Source organism: Macaca thibetana, chromosome 7, assembly GCF_024542745.1.
Source record: "Macaca thibetana thibetana isolate TM-01 chromosome 7, ASM2454274v1, whole genome shotgun sequence".
NCBI classification, from domain to species: Eukaryota; Metazoa; Chordata; class Mammalia; order Primates; family Cercopithecidae; genus Macaca; species Macaca thibetana.
The window spans coordinates 160613888-160633250 of record NC_065584.1 but is presented as its reverse complement, the minus strand read 5'-3'; the positions used below and the strand labels follow the sequence as shown (position 1 = coordinate 160633250).

The following is a 19363-nucleotide window of genomic DNA, read 5'->3' as shown; positions in this document are numbered from 1 at the left end:
TTAGTCTGTTGTAGTGCTGAGCTGACACATCCAGGTGTGACCGTTCCTGAAAACTTGTGCCCCTCTGTGGTATGCCCTGCCCTGTTCTATAAATATCCATAAATACTGTGGTATGCCCTGCCCTGTTCTATAAATATCTATAAATACTCTGTGGTATGCCCTGCCCTGTTCTATAAATATCCATAAATACTCTGTGGTATGCCCTGCCCTGTTCTATAAATAGCTATAAATACTCTGTGCTATGCCCTGCCCTGTTCTATAAATATCTACAAATACTCTGTGGTATGCCCTGCCCTGTTCTATAAATATCTATAAATACTCTGTGGTATGCCCTGCCCTGTTCTATAAATATCCATAAATACTCTGTGGTATGCCCTGCCCTGTTCTATAAATAGCTATAAATACTCTGTGCTATGCCCTGCCCTGTTCTATAAATATCCATAAATACTCTGTGGTATGCCCTGCCCTGTTCTATAAATATCTATAAATACTCTGTGGTATGCCCTGCCCTGTTCTATAAATAGCTATAAATACTCTGTGGTATGCCCTGCCCTGTTCTATAAATATCTATAAATACTCTGTGCTATGCCCTGCCCTGTTCTATAAATATCCATAAATACTCTGTGGTATGCCCTGCCCTGTTCTATAAATATCCATAAATACTCTGTGGTATGTCCTGCCCTGTTCCATAAATATCCATAAATACTCTGTGGTATGCCCTGCCCTGTTCTATAAATATCTATATATACTCTGTGGTATGCCCTGCCCTGTTCTATAAATATCCATAAATACTCTGTGGTATGCCCTGCCCTGTTCTATAAATAGCTATAAATACTCTGTGGTATGCCCTGCGCTGTTCTATAAATATCTACATATACTCTGTGGTACGCCCTGCCCTGTTCTATAAATATCTATAAATACTCTGTGGTATGTCCTGCCCTGTTCTATAAATATCTATAAATACTCTGTGGTACGCCCTGCCCTGTTCTATAAATATCTATAAATACTCTGTGCTATGCCCTGCCCTGTTCTATAAATATCCATAAATACTCTGTGGTATGCCCCGCCCTGTTCTATAAATATCTATAAATACTCTGTGGTATGCCCTGCCCTGTTCTATAAATATCCATAAATACTCTGTGGTATGCCCTGCCCTGTTCTATAAATATCTACAAATACTCTGTGGTACGCCCTGCCCTGTTCTATAAATATCTATAAATACTCTGTGGTACGCCCTGCTCTGTTCTATAAATATCTATAAATACTCTGTGGTATGCCCTGCCCTGTTCTATAAATATCTACAAATACTGATACATATATACACACACACACATATATATCCACACACACACCTACACATGGCTGACCGCCTTGCCTCTAGCGCTGGGAATCAGTCACTGTGCTGTCCTTGTGGAGTCTTGTGGCCTAACAAGAGAAAGCTCTCCCCTGACATTGCCCCTCCAAAGTGCGCCACCTCCAGTGAGCCTCCCTGTCATGCCCGGCCTGTGGACAGCCAGCCTCCGCCATCTCTCCCACCCCCCACCAAGCATGGGGTTGCTGTGTACGCAGCCATGTGGCCTCTCTACCAGTCCTGCTGTCCCTCGGCTGAGAATCAAACCCATTTCTGGATGACGGGGAATGTGTCCTCTACTGGCTGTGTTCTCTGTGGAGCTCAGGGGAGGGAAAAGGCCAAGCCATTTCTAGGGTGCTGTTGGGAGTGGTGAAAAGGCCACACCCATTCCAAGGGACACTTTTCCTGGAAAGTCTGGAGTTTAGCTGTCTCTTATCCTGGGAAGCCGGCTCTGGCCACTAGGGTGCAGGGCCATGAACTCAGCCTGGAGGGAGCCTGCAGGGCAACCGGCACTCTGAGGGGCAGACAGAACAGGTCACCAGGTGCAGACAGGAGAGGGAGGCAGGGGGACAGAAGGGAAGATGCCTGGGGTGGATGGAAGTCAGTGCCCTTGGGTGCTGGTATCTGCCTTCCCGGCCACTGCTAGATCAGGCTTCTGAGCCTGTTGGCTGTCAGGGCTGGACTGTGCCCCATAGGCACCATGGCAGTCCCCGTGAAATCCACCAGGTGTCACCAGGCAGCATACAGGTAACAGGCCTGGAAGGTCCCCAACAGCCCAGCTGGACATGCTCAGACACTCTGGGCTCCTCGTTCAGTGGCACAAACTCCAGGACCCAGTGAGGGAAACGGGAACATACCAGGTTGAGCAGTATGGCTAAATCCATTTATTCCAGAATCAAAAGCAAAATAAATGGGAGTCGCATTACCAGGGAGCCACAACCTCATCCCCACCTCCTTCCTCTGTCCTATGCTATCAATAAATAAGTTTCCCAGATGCAAATAATGATTAGAACCTCCTCCCCATATGCCAGTTCCAACCTCCGCTAGGTACAATACAGGGGGCGGCCCTACTCCTGGAATATACAAAATGTTACACAGATACTATATGTACACTGGGGAAGGGGGCCACCCCAGCAGCCCGTGCCCTCGCCTGCTCTACACTTAGCCCCACTGTTCTGCCTCAGCTGCCTCTCTGAATAAGAAGACAGGAGCCCCCTGAGGGAAAAGTTGCTTTGGTGAGAGTAGGGAGGCCATCAGGCCTCCTCCAAACAAACCAACTCCACCAGCCTCTGGCTCTTAAATAGCAAACATCACCATCCAGAAATTTAAGGACTCGGCCCTGGTCAAGGTGGCAAAGGGTCTGTTTTTCACCCCCACCCCCATTAGACAGGGGTCTTGTCTTGCTAACCTAATGGTAAAGGAGTGACAGGGAAGGGGTGATAGGAATATGATGGGGGGGAGACTCCAGCCCCGCTTCTCCAGGCTTATGCTGACAGGGGCCTGCTTTTATTTGTTTTTGTTTTTATCCCTTGACTTATTTTTTTAATCCTATAACTTCTTGTTCATAATAATTTTTTTAAACTTTTCATGAAACACTATTCTACTTTTTTTCACAACTTTTCCACATTTTTTATCCCATAACTTTTTCATCCACAACTTTTTTATCCCATAACTTTAGTTTGTGTTCTTTCAATAAACACACTTGCATAGTTACACTTTTGTAAAAATAAAAACCGATGATCTCATGCCAAGCATGCCCAGCATTTGCACAGTCTCATACCTTTAATGCCATAGCTTTCAAGACACACAAAATTTTAAGGCAAAAACAGCCCCTTGCAACAATTTCCTAACTTATTGCATTGCAGTAGCATCACAGTAGCAGTCAATAATGGCACTTTAGGCAACAGTCTTTCAGTATTTCCATTATACATTCTGTTTACAGGAATTCATAAATTGGTAAAAGTCATTCTAAGAAAACTCAGCAAATAAAGCTTGGCATTGGAATTGGCATTTCTTTCTCTACTTTTCCTTCCCCCAGTTTCACTCTTTTAAACTACAGTATTCATATTTTAATATGCTTTAACTTATTTCAAAACATTAAGATAGCAGTTACATTTTTGCATAGTTATATTCTTTTAAAATGATTCTTTAAGCCAAAGTTTTACAGAAACTATATTGTGGATAGAGCTGATTTACATTTTCACATTTTCTAAATTAGATATCAGCTTTGGTTGTGGAATTGATTGTTGTTTTTTTTTTTTTTTCATTTCTGGGAAACCTATCAGGTTTAATCAAATACTTTAAAAATGGTTATATATTGCAATCTTTAAATAGGTATTTTAATTATTTACTTCGTACAGAAATTCATATTTATTCAGTTGAACTCACACTTTAAAGTTCTATGTTTCTGATAAACTCTAACCTTCTAATGTTGCCTTCTCAGCAAATTGAAAGCTGCCTTATACTGAATGAGGAAGAGAACAAATACTTGGCTGAATGAGGTATTGCAAAAGACTGCGTGCACTTTGAAGAAAAACTTAAGTTATTATCATACAATTTCTATTCTTTTTAGCTTTTTTAAAAAATAAATTACAAAATACCTACACAAAGAGTGATATTTCAGTTAATACAGTACATTTCTTTTCCAGACTGACATTCAGCTTAAACATGCCAGTGTGTGATTTCACCCATAGGTACCTGATGAACACATTATTGTCAGATTGGTTACAGATGCTAAACACTATCTGAAGGTCATTCCTAGTCATTTATATTTATCAGGGTAAAAGTGAAGTGACTTGAACTATAAAAATACTTTTGAAATAATTTATCAGTTTATCAGGTAAACCCAGTTTCAGCATTATAAAGAAAAACTGTTAGACCAAACAAGGGGGCTAATTAACAGTGGTATGATTTCTAACTCAAGGCTCTAAAATAGACAATTTGGAAGAGTCAGTTGAAGTCACAAGGACTAAATATTTGCACCCTTTCAGTGAATGCAGGCAAATCTATTATTCCATCTGTAAAATCATATTATTGCTCTTCTGTTAATGTCATATGTATAAAAGTATCATGAGGAAGCCAAATGCTAAAAATGGAGATGATCTAGTAACTAGAAATGCCCACCCCAGGGAACGCATATACATCTCTCCCTACATCCTAATAAAGTGATGTATTTTGGAACACAGACATTAGAACTTCATGAAGTTTTAGCTGTTGATTCTTTCCCAAGCATCATAAAGTTATGATTTAGGCAACGTATGACTGAAATAATTCATTCATCATGTACAGACACATTAACATAAATACGGCACAAAATATGCCTCTAACTGAAACTGAGAGGTACAAAAACATAGTTCACTCTTTGTAAAGAACTTTGTGAGGAAACATAACTCTGTGATTGTATAGACACTTTTCCTCATAACACTTTGAGCTTCACAAACAGTAGATTGCACTGCAGTTTGTAAACATTTTAAGTTGCATAAACTTCCCCTTGATTTTCAAATGTAGTATAATACTATCTACTAAAACTCCTTTTTGTTTCAACTAATATTCTCACATATATTGGTTTATAATAATGGTCGTTATTATTTTTAAAGTGTTTTTCATTCAAAGAAAAGAAGCAAATTCTTATGTCGTATTAACCAATGTGGTTGAAGAATAGGTATTAGCCACAGAGGTCTAGATGGTAAAATCAATCTTCTAGCCTCAAAGAAGCTCCATGAACATAGAGGAATGCCAGGTGTCACACAGCTTTCCTTCACTCGAATTCATTCTTGACTAGAGCCTGTATGCCTGTTCCAGGGACATTTAAACTCTGAAAGGATTTCTTATGATCTTTACTAAATACATTAAGAAGAATGCCAAGCAGTGCCCTTTTGTGTACTGTGACATGTAGTCACGTGATTAAAACAGGTAACATGAACTCTGACTTTAAAATGTATTGTAGATATAAATGCTCTAGGCTGGAAAAGGTTTTCCACATCCACAGTCAATGATGGGAGCCTTTCATTCCTCAGAAATAATCCCTTTTAGGTCACTGAGAAAGAGTCCAACTGCTGCAGCTCATGCTGCGATATCTTCATGAGCCCAGAGCACGCACAAATCCTAAGGGAACTACCATAGTACCGCGCTCATTCCTGGCACCAGAACAAATGAAACACACTCTATCCTGCACACACCTGCCAGAGCAGGCCACTTTCCTCTTCTGTGAGATTTAAAAAGCTCCCCAAAATGTTACCACTCCCATCCCCAATACACAGAAAATAGGGGAAAAGCTGTTTCCAGTTCTCGGCCTTTAAACAACTCTAAATGTCAGTACTCACAGGGGCATATTACAAAGTAAGAAACAGTTGGCACTTGAGGGCAAACCACGTATTGAGCTAATGAAGAGGTCACTGTGATTAGGATTCGATCAAACATAATAGCAGAACATAAGCAGATTTTATCTGAATTCTGTAAAGAATATACATGCTGCAATAACATTTAAAAAGAATGGCAGCCTATTCCAAACCAGCAAGAATAGTTTTGTGCAAATAGTGGGTCTTTGTGTGTTTGAACTCCCACCACATAAGGGCAAACTCGATACGCATGCTAATAACCTACAATTATCAGATAAAAAACAAAAATGCTAAAGGATGCCAGAGTGAACATCAGGGAAAGATCCCTCTCCCTTAACTTTTTATAAATAAATTTAAACTCTAAATTAGAAACACAAATAAACATGAGGGGCTCTAACATTCAAATGAAGTAAATGAATTGTGTAGGAGATTAACCACATTTCGTTGTTGTTGATTTTAAATTTCTTGACCAGCTCTCAGATGATGATGATGTTTATCTCCCTGTTCTCCGCTGCCCGGTAAAAGAATGGGACGCAGGGTTTGCTGGCCAAGCCTGAGTGCTCCTGGGTGTCCTGCATTACAGGAAGCAGCTGCACGATCTTCTGTGCAGTGGGGTTGGGTGCAGGCTCCACACTGTCAGCCAGGCTCACCTCACAAAGATCTTCAGAGAGAGGGAGGCGGGGGTCTGAGCACAGTGCGAGCCTCCCCTGTTCCAGCCTGCCCACCCCGCCTGAGGGCTCTACTCACCACCCTGCTCCTCAACAGCCCCAAGCTCTTGGGGGGCTGGGGCCCCTGGAGCTGGCTCATCACCAAGGTTCTGTGTAGTGGGGAGGAATTTGTCATGCCCCTCGTGGTCGCCCATGAGTGGCAACACCAGCTCCTGCAGTTCCAACAGCTTCACCTGAAGGGAGGGGTGCTCAGCCGCCATGACTGAGCCGGCACCAGCGCCAACGCCCACCCCACCCCCATAGAGATATTGCATGCCCTCCACCTTCATCTCCTCCTCCTTCTGGGCCAGCCTGATGATGTCCTCCTGGTGCCGTGTGTTTGGTACTGCCCCATGGCTCTCATATATGGTGATGTACTCTCCTGCAAGAGGACAGGGCTCAGACGCTGGGTCCCCTCCGATGGCCCCGCAGCTCCCCATGCCGTGCCCTGGATTTCTGCTTACTCATGCCCTCTCTTGCTCCAGAGAGCTGGATGAATCCAAGCTCTAGTCTTTCCACCTGCTCCTTCCCATCTGCCTTCTCCTTCGGGAGGTCCATAAAGCTGCTCTGGAGCCAAAATAATGGGGTCACATCTCGGGAGTGACCTGTCCTTCCCCATCCCCACTTTTCTTGGCCCATGCCAGGACTTGCTCACCTTCAGCTTCTCCATGGCCCCCTGCAGGGCCCGGTAGGTCTCCCCACACACAAACTCATCCCCAGTCCCTGGGGCCAGGGCCTCAGCCTCTGGCTCCTTCCAAGTCGAGGCCACCAGGTGAGCCAGGTGCGGGAAACACAGCCTTTGCACCTTCCACTGTCCACATAGCCGTGCCTGCTCCTCCTGGGCAGTGGCTCCAGCGGAGTTGAAAATGCCACATGAAGGCAAGAGCTGAGTATTCTTGTAGGGGCATACACAGAACAAATGGGGCAGGGAGGTGGAGCACAGCCCCTTCCCTTGGGGCCTCAGAGAGTGCACCTGTTGGTCACAGGTGAAGTGGTGTCTGACCACTGGCTCCCGGAAGGGGTGAGGGTCCAGAGAAATCAGAAGGCAGGGAAACCAAGAGCATGAGGGGGTCTGGGAGGGACCACAGAGGAAGGTGGCAAAGTGGGGCAGGGACAGTCAGACTCACCATGGCCTCCTGGCTCTCCTGGTCCTTTGGGATGCTTGGCATGAGCTGAGGCGCCTCCTCCTCCTCACCGTCCAGATGACCTCCTTCATCTCCTGTGGGGAGGTAGCCAGAGGGGTCCTCAGAAAACCCAACTAGGGAGGTATTGCGGGCCCGCCTCTCCCCACCCTCACTGTGTAACCCTGAGCCAGCCCCTCCCCAGAGGGAAATGAGCTGCTGTTCTTTATTTTTCCTTTTAAGAACCAAGATCTTGCTATATTGCCCAGGAAGTCCCACTACCAGTCGGTGTGGGAGTTCTGAACTGCTCCCTTTCTGATCTGGGCCAGTTCACTCATCCTTAGGCAACTGGTGGCCCCCTGCTCCCAGTAGGTCACCATATTCATGCCGAGTTTATTGCAGACACCCGGTTGGCATAAGGACCAGCTCTTCTAAAGGTTTCTTCCAACCCTTCAATCCTGTGCTGCTGACAGTCCCCCCTTCCCCCTGGGGCTCTCTCCTCTTCCCCTGAGTGGTCTCCTGTACCTTCTCCAGGGAGAGCCATGAGGCTCAACTGGGCCTCTAGGTGTTGATTCTGCTGGCTGGCTGCTTCTACGTGCTCCTAAGGGAATAGAAAACGAGTGAGAAGGCACCGAAGTTGCCAGGTCTTCTCCCTCGAGGCCCCTGTCCTCAGCAACTCCAGCTCCTGGGTCCCCTGCAGCTTTGGCAGGCCATCTCAGCCACCACTTTGCCCTGAGTTTCCTGCTGCTGCAGTTGGTCCATGAGCTGGGTCTGCAGCAGTAACTCCCTGTACAGCACCTCCTTCTCGGAGGTCAGCTGCTGATAGGTGGCCACGTACTGCTGCGGGTGACCCAGGTACTAGTCTCACTGCTGTGCAGACTCTGAGACTCTTGGCTCTTCAGCTCCAGCTGCAGGAAGGCCCTGGGCATGAGGGCACGTGGTGGCTGGCTTCCAGATTCTGGGACCATTAATAGGGTAGTGAGGGCACTGTGGGGCTCTGTCACATGCCTGGGCCCCTGGACCCTTGCTCCAGGCCTAAGAAACTTCCTCCCTTGCCTAGTACCCCATGCCTTCTTCCCCACCTCAAATATCATTTATTTGGGTCCTTCTTCCCACCATATAAACTGTAGGCCACAGACTGGTAGAAAAGCAAAGGGAGCCAACCACCATCTGCTAAGTGTGCTACAAGCCTAATGCTTTCCATGTATTCTCTCATTTAATCCTCAGCACCTCTGCAAGGAAAATGCTAACTTCCTTTTGAAGTTAAAGAAACAGAGACTTAGAGATGGAAAGTAGTTGAATGGTGACCAGAGAAACCAAGGCTCGAATCCAGTTTGAATCTAAGGAGGGTTTTTGTTTTGTTTTGAGACAGTGTCACTCTGTGGCTGAGGCTGGAGTGCAGTGGTGCAATCTTAGCTCACTGCAACCTCCACCTCCCACGCTCAAGTGATTCTCATGCCTCAGCCTCCTGAGTAGCTGGGATTACAGGCATGTGCCACCATGCCTGGCTAATTTTTTGTTGTTTTAATTTTAGTAGAGATGAGGTTTCGCCATGTTGGCCAGGCTGTTCTCAAACTCCTGACCTCAAGTGTTTCTCCTGCCTCAGCCTTCCAAAGTGCAGGGATTACAGGTGTGAGCTACCACCCCGGGCATAAGGAACCTCTTATACCAGTCTCTTCCCCTATAATTGGGGAACTCCATGCCTCTAGCTGGAATGATGATGTCCAGACCTGGGAGGAGCCCAGGGCTACCCACCTCTAAAATCAGAGGGCAGGAAGCAAGAAACAGGTATAGGGCTACCCTGGAGGGTGCTGAGGTCACCTTCCCTCCAGCTAGAGCTGCCTTTGGCCTGGGACCTCCCCTCCCCAGAGGCTGGTGCCCGCCTCCCAGCCCATTTTGGATGGGGCAGAGGTTACCATCTCCTTCACCTCACTCAGCTTCTCCTGCAGCTCCTTTACTTGCTGCTCCAACTGCAGTGCGCTCTTGTTCTCATTGTTCTGGACAGAGAGAAGCAATCAGTGGCCAGCCACTGCAGCTGGAGAACCCTGAACTTGGTGTCTGTCTCCCATGTCAGCGGGAAGGGTGGAGGCAGGTTAGAAAAATCATCCCCTCTCCCCCACAGCCATCAGAGCAGGGCCTGATGAGCTCTGGCTCACAGGTGCCTTTCAAAGTACCATGTCATGTGAGGGCTACACTGCCCCATTTTACAGGTGGGGAAACAAAGGCCTGGAGGGCTAGGGATGAAGGCAGGCTCCCTAGGTGGGGCAACCCACCAGATCTTTGAAGCTGCACTGTGGCTCGGCCAGCCGCTTGTCGAGCTTTTGGTTCTGGGAGAGTGCGAGCCTCTCCTGCTTTCGAAGCCTCTCCTCCTGCTGCATTCGTAGCCTCTCCTCCTTCTCCCACAGCCTCTCCTCCTGATCCCACAGCCTCTTCTCCTGCTTTTGCAGCCTCTCCTCCTCCTTTCGCAGTCTCTCTTCCTGCTTTCGCAGCCTCTCCTCCTGCTTTCGCAGCCTCTCACCCTGCTCCTGAAGCCTCTCCTTTTGCTCACACAGCCCCTCCTGCTCCCGGAGCCTCCTCTCCTCCTGCTCCTGGAGCCTCTCATCCTGCTCCTGAAGCCTCTCCTTTTGCTCCTTGCTCAGGAGACTCAAGGCCTGGTTGTTTTCCACCTGGGATTGGAGTTTTCCCACCAAACTCTCCACCTCCTTCCTCAGGTGTTTGGCCTCATCTTGTAGCTGCTCCATGTCAGAGGGCCCTGCTGGGGGTGCTGGGGATGGGGGCTCAGCTGAGAAAGGAAGCAGACAATGAGGGCATCTGGATTCCCCTCCCACTCTCTCCCCCCACCAAAAAAAAAAAAACCAAGCCTCCTCTTGATGCACAGCTCCTCTCAGGCTTCCCAAACTTGGCCTCACTGCTAATGATTCCTCGCACCCGATGGAAGCCAATTTCCCAGCCATGTCAGATAGCACTGTGGGTGGCTGACAACGGGCACTCCTCCCTCTTTGCTGATGGGGAACCTGAGACTCATGGAGATGACAAGACTTGCCGTCTCCTGGCACAGACCTCTTTCCCTCTGCCTGAAAGCCCTTCCATTCACCCACCTCCCTGGGGCATCCTAAGCCACCCCACAGCCCTCTGATGCCAGTCCTCCTCCCAGATCACACCAGCCCCATCTTACCTATCTGGGGTTTGAGTTCCGACAAGCTCCTCTCCAGCTCCTGTATCCGATGTATGTCACGCTTCTTTTCCTCCTTCAACATGCGAGCCTGCCCAAAGCACAGGGGAAAAGAGGCCTAGAGAGAGGGGCTGGTGGCTGGACAGGCTACCCTCTCCCTCTCTGACCCCACCTCCACAAAGCCCAGATCCATGACCACCTCTGGCTATACTTTCCCATTTTACAGATGCCCAGAAAGATCCAGTGACCCATCTAAGGTGGGGGCTGGAGGGTCAGGTCTCACCTCCACCGACATTTTCCGCATCCTCTCCTGCCACCGGGCCCTCTCTCCTTTTATATGTTCAGCATATTCGTCTCTCTGCAGCTGGACTTGTTTCAATGACTCTGTCACCTGCAAGAATGGGCACAGAAGTGAGGAAGGGCTGTCACTGGTCCTCACCTGCTCCTGGCCACCTGGGGTCATCTTCCCTCCACATCCCTCCCTCTGCAAAGCCTCACTTGTGTCACGTGTGCGTTCAGCAGCGCCCGCTCCTTTAAGGTCTGCTGTAACTGCCGCTGGAGGACTGCTTCACTGCGGCTCGAGGACTGGATGGTGAAGAGTGAGAAGTTTTGATGTGGGGAGCCCGGGCAGTGCCCTTTAAAAGGGCTAGGGCGAGGCTCAATATACAACTCAGTCAGTAAAGATCAAGGCATTTCCAAGCCCGTGGCCTGGTTTTTAAAAGAACTCAGTAAAGTTGGAAGGGACAAGGAAAGAGATTGAATTTACAGCTGGCTAACGGAGGCCCAGAGAGATCAGATAATAATGCAATGGTTATTTCTGTTATTACTACCAGTGTTTGAAACTTTATGGAGTGCTTCACCAGGTACCATGCTAACAATCCCATTTAATCCTCACAACCATCATCTGAGACAGTTACTAGGGTAACCTCTACTGCGTAGATGAAAATCATGGAGTGTTTGAGGTTAAGTGCTAGCCTAAGATCCCTGAGACAGAGCTGGGATTTGAACACCCAGGTCTATCCGATCCTCTAAGCCCATTTTTTCTTGCTATGGGTGGGGACACAGATAGAAAGGGGGAAATTAATCTTTTGTTCACTTTTTGAAAGGATGATACATTCGCATAGTTCAAAACTCAGAAGGTACAGAAGGGAAGTGTCTCCCAGCCACCCTGTTACTCTCTCCTGAGCTTTTTTACGAATGCTTACACTTACAGACATGTTTTATGTATATTATCATAGTACACACAAACACACACACACACACCCCTCTCCTCTCTCTACAGAAATGGTGACATAGTAAAGGTTCTCTTCTGTACCTTCACAGTACAAGTACCCGATACCCCACCTGGGACTTGGCCAAGGCCACAGCCAGGTAAGGGCAGGGCAGGCACTTGGCCTCTGAGCTCTGTGTCCAGTGCTTGCTCCCCACAGTGCCCCCAACTCACCCACAGCAGCTGACTCAGCCCCAGGCTGCCTCTAACAACCACACACAAAAGCAGCGAGAAATGAGCATGCTGCCTTCTGCGCAGGACACTGCATCCTGCAGAAGGGACCTTTAGGCTCACTCCTGCATCTGGGAAGCCAGGCTGCCAGGGGATGGGGCAGCTGGTTGGACTCACCCTGTCCTCTTCCCGCTGCTGTGTACACACAGCAGAGAGAGCCCGCTCCAATTCTTGAATACGCTGTAAGGAGCATTGCAGGCGGCCGGCCAGGTCCTTGGACTCTTCTGTAATGAGAGAGGTTGAGATGGGGCCCAAAGGAGTCCCCCTAAAGTGCCAGTGTCAAAGTGCCAGGGTGAAGGATGACGGGGTGCCCAGATTCCCACCTTCGAAGTGTCTGGCGGCACGTTTAGTATGGTAAAGGGTGGTCTTCAAGTCTGCCTTTTCCAATGTGAGGATGTTGATTGTCTGGAATTGAACGTTTGGGAGAAAAGCCAAGCAAGTGCTGAAAGAGACGGAAAGAAACATTCTCCGGAGGACAGGAGAAAACTCCCCACCCTCCACTCACCTCTAACTGCTCCGTCTGTGCTTTGTGTATGTCATTGTTTGCTTTCTTTTCCTATAGAAAGAGGAAGACAGAGCTCTTATCCGGGGGAGGCAGAGATGGCACAGCAAGAGACATGCCCCCAGCATGCCACCAATGCCCCAGGACAGGCACACCCATGGGACCAGGTTATCAGGGACCCTGTGGGCAAGGGGTGGAATCTGAGGAGTGAGCCTTCTTCCCCAGGCTGAGAGTGGGTGAGACGGGACTGGCGCCTCTACATCTGAGTGCCCCCCAAACCCAGCAGTCATGTTGTGTGCAAACAAAGAAATCACGTTACTTCTTCCAGCTGATGTTCCACTTGTTTCTTCTGTTGTTTCTGTGGGGAGAGTCAAATTCAGGTGACTGAGGGGGGCCCCCTCAACTCTATTTCCCAAGCCAGGAAGTTGTAGGCAGCGACCAAGAATGGATTTTAAAGGCAAAGTTCTCAGACCCAATGGCGTAACGAACTGGTCAACTCTCCTCAAGCTCCCAAGGACAGAGGATTTGGGTCTTTGTTGGTTTTTGCCCACAGCCACAGAACTCAAAGTCTGAATCTGGATTCTCTCAAAAGGACAGTAACATAAACCTCTAGAGACGGAGTCTGAGAAAGGCCCACCCTTCTGCCAGCTTGTGATTTAGAAAGATGTGTTCATTTGACAAACATTTACGGAGCACATACAGGCCAGGTATGGGTCTTCAAAGCAGATATACAGGACAGAAAAGGACAGACGGGAGCCCTTGGCCCTGAGATTTCCATTCTAGGGGCATTTCAATCTCAGACTGTCAGAGCTTAAAGAGATCTTTGATACTCTCTACCTCCTCTGGAAACATGAGCCCAAGGAGGAGAGGTGGCTTGTCCAGACACAAAGAGCAACTTAGGGACTGAGTCAGGGCAGAAATACGGGGCCCCTGACAACCCTCACTTTCCTTAGAGGCGACAACCCCAGGGCGTATGTGGCAAGGACTGGAGCAGGGATGTCTGAAGCAGAGAGTCAGCAAAGAGGACAGTGACAGAAGAGCCATGCTGCATGCTCCTTGCTCTGGGGTCCCCCCAGGTGAAGCCTGGGTGCTTCAGCTCCCCATTTGCCCTTTTGACCAGGGGCCCTCAGCCCCTTTCTTCAGAGCCCCAAGGGGAAACTAAAACCCAGGATTGGCAGCACGGAATCAGGGGACCCCACTGAACTCTTACCAATGATTCTATGTTTTCATTTAGTTGATTGATTGTTGCGGAGCTTGAGTCCAGGGCTACTTCCAGTTCTTGGTACCGGCTCTGAGGCGCATGCAGAGAGGATGAGTAGAAGGACGATTGCAGGGAGAGGTAGAGAGAACAATCATTAGGGCTGGGGTGTGTGTGGGCTGTCTCAGCTGGCGTAGGGGCACCCAGCCCCTGCCATGAGAGGAGCTTGGAGGGCTGGCCTGCAGGGTCACTGCACCTCGGCCCAGGGCCTCTTACCTCCAGACCCTTCAGGGTAGCAGATGATGCAGGGGTAACAGAAATTCAAAAAAAAAAAAAAAAAAAAACTTACATGGGATACAGTTATGGATATCGAGAAAGTTAAAAAAAAAAAAAAAAAACCAGCAAGGAGCTGGGCACAGTGATTCATGCATGTAATCCCAGCGCTTTGGGAGGCAGAGGCAGTTGGATCACTTCAAGTCAGGAGTTCGAGACAAGCCTGGCCTACATGGTGAAACTCCATCTCTACTAAAAATACAAAGATTAGCCTGGCATGGTGGCAGATGCCTGTAATCCCAGCTACTCAGGAGGCTAAGGCAAGAGAATCACTTGAACCCAGGAGGCAGAGGTTGTAGTGAGCCAAGATTGCACCACTGCACTCCAGTCTGGGTGACAGAATTGAGACTCTGTCTCAAGAAAAAAAAAAGAAAAGAAAAGAAAAAAGAAAAGGAAAGTAAAAAAAAAAAAAAAAAAAAAGCCCCAAATCCCACATGCCTGTTCTGTACATTATTCCCAAACTACTTTTAAACTTTAAGGTATGTCTCACCATTTCCAAGATGATCAAAAATGCAGGGAAGGAAAAAACCCAATCAGTCAAGCAGGTGAAGAAGCAGACATAAACAGGCTGAAGGATAATGCCAGCAAAATAAAAATAAGCCAGGGGCAAAGTATCCCCCAAACCAGAGAAGCCTCAGGGGCATGCACAGCTGGAGACAGTAAGCCAGAGAGGGGTCCTGGCACTGCCTCAACTTCCACTTGTTCAATGGGGGAGCGCTACCCCACTGGAATGGTGAAGGTTGGACACCAGCACCTTCAGAATGTCCTGAATCTACAGGAGGTGACAAGGGGAAAACAAGGGCAGGGGGAGAAAGACAGAAGTGGCTTAGAGAGAAACAAGAAAGTCAGGGTAGGAGGAAGATGTGGGTTCAGGAAAATGAAATGCTGAAGAAGAACAGAGGAGATTAAAACCATGGCCTGTGCCATTCTTCCAAGTGACCACCTGCTGCCTTGCCAGGGGCAGGAACAAATAGATGGAAAAGTCCCCTGAGCGATGCAGTCACAGAGTAGAGTCACCTGACCAATGCAGCTCTTAATACGCTCACTGGACCCCTCTCCTCAGGCCCAGGGCATGGGCGATGAATCTGGTAAAGCTCTAGACCTCCACCTCCATTAAAAAAACCAGACTCCTGAGTAAGGGTTCACTTGAACTAAGGGGGCTCCAGCTAAAAAGCAAGTTTGAAAGACACTGATGTTGTCCAGTATCATCTTACAGAGGAGGAAACTGAGGCCCAGGGGAAGTGATTTTTCTGTGGTCACCCAGTAGGCTGGTGGCAAGTTAGATCTTCTCTTACCACTAATGCCTGGGGCTTTCCTCACCACACACTGGGGCCCTTTCAGTGACTCCTAAAGGGACAGGCTGATGGCAAGTGTCTGAACTCATTGGCCCAGCATCCCTTGAGACTGGGGATGAGGAAAATCAAGCAGTAATGGCCATTTCCTGGGTGTCCTGGGTGTTTACAGCGGCCAAGTACTAGGGATTAACATAAAAACAACAACAAGGAATCTCATTTAATCTTCAAAAATGGAAGTCAAACAATACTACCCCTACTTTACAGATGTGAAAAGAGAGGCCCAAAGAGCTCAAACAACTTGCCATAAGTCAGATCCCTATCACATGGAGAGGCAGGATTCAAACCCAGAATTCTTAACCAGTACCCAACAAACTCAACAATTACCCTCTACTGCCCCTTGGGTGCCCTTTCCCGAGAAATCTGACCAGCCAAGACTCACATCCCCAGGTGAGTGGCAACCACCAGAAGTGGTTGTCTCAGGGCTACTGCCAGTATTTTTCTTTTTCGTCTTCACTCCTGCCGGAACACCAGGGCTCTTCCTCTGCTGATATTCTTTTAGCTGTGGGAAAGAAGAGCAGTCATACTCATGAGGACTACCAGCCCCTACAGCCACATCCTCCTTTACAGTTTTTGCAAAATACTCTTATACACCATCTGATTTAATGCCACCAACAACTGCACAAGGTGTTGTCACAATCACTTAGTGACTGAGAGGGATTGATATTATGGCTAAAAAACAAGGGGGCGGGGGCAATAATGGAACTTAAACTCAGTTTTCTGACTCCAAGCTCTGGGGTTTTCCATGAATCAGCAACTGCCAGGGACCAAAACCAGAGGCAGAGGTAGAAAAATAAACATTAAGTAGTCAAGAACTGCACACTGTGTGGTTTAGAGTCATACATCCTCACATGTCTGTTAGTGTGAATAAGTACACCAGTATCTCTCAAACTTTTATATCAATGTGTCCTCACGACAAAGGCAACTTTTTTGTTAAATCTGGCAATTTATCAGAAAGAGGACAACCCAAGTCTCATTTCAAAGAAAAGTCTGGTGTGCTCTTAGAAACCTATGTGACTGTCATCCCTAAGTACATTAAGGATTCTTCCTCTCTCAAGAAAATCAAGGGAAACTGATGCTTCAGAAAGATCTCCCACATTTATCCTGTGGCACTCAAAGTACCGAAGTTGAGATGATATAAGGAAGACTCAAGCTGTTAAGTTCAGTTTTCCAAGATCTATTCCATAGAAGATGAGCAAATGTCACTTCAGAGACCACTGACTGAAGTGCAGTCTGGTCCCAGAACCATGGAGAATTAGAACATGAGGTGGAGAACTCAGAAAAAAAGTTAAAGTCTCTCTGTTGAGTAGAAACCTGGGAGAAAACCAAACCCAACCCATTCTCCCATTGCCACCCAGAGATACTGCCAACATTTTGAGCTCATAGGCAAAGGGTAGGCTTTTCACACTGTCAATGTCTATGGGACGGGAGTAAGGCAGCCTGAAACCTCTGCCTCTTAGGTCCCATACTCTTTATTCCCATTCCAGCTGGAAATTTGTGCTGTGACCAGAGAAACCAAAAATTGGGTGAGAATGGTTAGGGGACTGGGTTGTAAGAGAAATGGCTGGTCTTGCAGCAGTAATGACAGTTCATAGGGGGATTGTGACATCACTACATTCCACTCCTCCTGGGGGTGGGGGGAACCACACTAGTGAGATGGCTGAGTCATTCTGATCCATGATGGTGGAGCAGGATATAGGCCTGGGACCCACGTCCTTGGAGATGCCAGCCCAAAGAGTGCAGGGAGATCGGGCTTGGGTCAGCAGGAGGGGAGAGTAGAGTCTGCAGCAGGGAACCCCAGGAATCACCAGTTCAAAGTCACCCAGGGATGAATGGCATTGGGGGTCCTGGGGCTGGGGGACCCACATCCTTAGAGAGGTGAGCCCAAAGAACCCAGGGAGGTTGGGCTTGGGGTGGCAGGATGTGAGGGCTGAGTATGGAGTGGGGAGCCCCAGGAGTTGCCCACCCAAAGTCACCCTGGGGTCATTGGTGAGGGCAGGGGCTGTGCTGCTTGCTGAAGGAGTGGGACTGACTGCCAGGACTTTGGTGGGGGGAGCCCAGAGGTGCCAGGGTTGGGGTCCCCAGTCCAGTGTGCCTCAGGAGTAGTATAGACTCTGGCTGTGGTCTTGTCTTTGGAGGGGATCTCTGGCTGGATTTGGATCCACGACCTGGTGCTTTTTACCTTTTTCTTGGCTGCTGCCAATTTGCTCTCTCGAGTTTCTTCTAACATCGCGGGGTGGGGAGGGAGGCAGGGTTGGGGCCACATCAGGGAACACCCCCAGTCACCTACCAGTCAGCTGTGTGACTGAGCCAGAGGAGGCGTAACCAGGGCTCCAATAGAACACAGAAAAGGGGCGTGGCCTTCATGCTCCAAGCCCATTGGTCAGTGAGAAAGATAAAAGGGAAAGGAGGCATGGCCAGGCAGCAGTGTGTCCATAGGAACCTGTGGCATCACAAGGGAAGCTGCCCATGCAACTGCTGTCCCCGCCCACTTGGGGCAAGGGGTGGGGCCTGCTTACTCCGGGAGAGGGGACGGGCCGGCTTTTGCTTTAAAACTTTAAAAAATATATATGTTTATATTTATATATTTGTGTGTCAGTGTGTGTGTGTCTACATGTTCCTCGAGATCTGTCTTCATTATCCAGCTTCTATGCATGGTCTATGATTTTGGCCTACATTTTTCATCTTCAGATGGAGTACAAGAATTATCAGTATTATCTCTATTGAGACACAAATCCTATAGAAATGTAAAATTCATAGTATGTCTGATGATTCATGTAGCAGACTATATTATCCAACATTCCAATAAGGTAAAATAATCACAAGTAATTCTCTCTTTTAAAACATTTCTCTTATTCTCCTACAATGTTAAGATTTTTTTAAAGCAAGAAACATGTCTAATATCTCTAAAAACACAAAGCTTTTGGGTCGGGTGCAGTGGTTCACCTTAGTTCAGGAGTTCAAGACCAGCCTGGGCAACATGATGAAACCCCGTCCCTACTAAAAATACAAAAATACCCAGGTGTGGTGGTGCGTACCTGTAATCCCAGCTACTCAGGAGGCTGAGGCAGGAGAATCACTTGAACCCAGGAGATAGAAGTTGCAGTGAGCCAAGATCAAGCAACTGCACTCCAGCCTGGGCAACAGAGCGAGACTCCGTCTCAAACTAAACTAAACTAAACCATAAAATAAAATAGAAAAATACCAAACTTTCAATTTAATAAGCACTCAAAACTCTTTACCAGTTTAAAGCAAATACAAGGCCTCCTTTTCTAGAATCACCTGGCCTCTCTAAGCCTTGCAAATGAAACTGATTTTCTCACTTGATCCTTGGCTATGACTTGCAATCATGAAAATCAAGAATTGTGTTATGTCACTGTGTATTGCTACCTGAATTCCACACTATGCTGGGATCAAGGGTTGAATCTTTCATGATTTGCTCCATAATCTCAGCTTCTTATCCCACACCAAACTAAGCTTTTTTCTAGAGTTCTACCATTTACAGTTAGTAGACAAGAGGGTTCTCAATAATGTAGTCTCTGGACTAGCAGCACCAGCAGAACCTGAGGACTTTTTATAAGTGCAAATTCTCGGGCCCCACCCTGGACCTGGTGAATCAGTAACTCTGGGGTAAGGCTCAGCCATCTGTGCTGCAATAATCCCTCCAGGTGTTCAAGAACCTCTGGCATACAAAAGGTAGAAAAACGTGTTTCCTTCTGTAGGTCCAAAGCCAGGGAAACCATATGTTCTGTCTTGATATGAAACAATGACATGCAATTAAAAGACATA

The 19363-nt window shown here is 47.7% G+C and overlaps 2 protein-coding genes across 2 annotated transcripts in view; both read right to left on the bottom strand.

Moving 5' to 3' along the window:
* Positions 1–19363, bottom strand: part of FBXO22 (F-box protein 22) — a 278566-nt gene that overhangs the window by 147333 nt on the left and 111870 nt on the right. The window lies entirely within an intron of this gene.
* Positions 4263–17893, bottom strand: LOC126959991 (golgin subfamily A member 6C-like). The gene is made up of 18 exons (XM_050799842.1): positions 17757–17893; positions 15957–16076; positions 13902–13982; positions 13011–13049; positions 12695–12745; positions 12513–12594; positions 12307–12413; positions 11187–11273; positions 10972–11079; positions 10692–10779; positions 9790–10298; positions 9445–9513; positions 8042–8117; positions 7523–7614; positions 6860–6962; positions 6680–6777; positions 6436–6589; positions 4263–6349 (listed from the first exon to the last, which is right to left on the bottom strand). Exons 1-18 carry the CDS (start codon positions 17838–17840, stop codon positions 6165–6167), a joined length of 2133 nt encoding a protein of 710 aa, XP_050655799.1. The 5' UTR covers positions 17841–17893; the 3' UTR covers positions 4263–6164.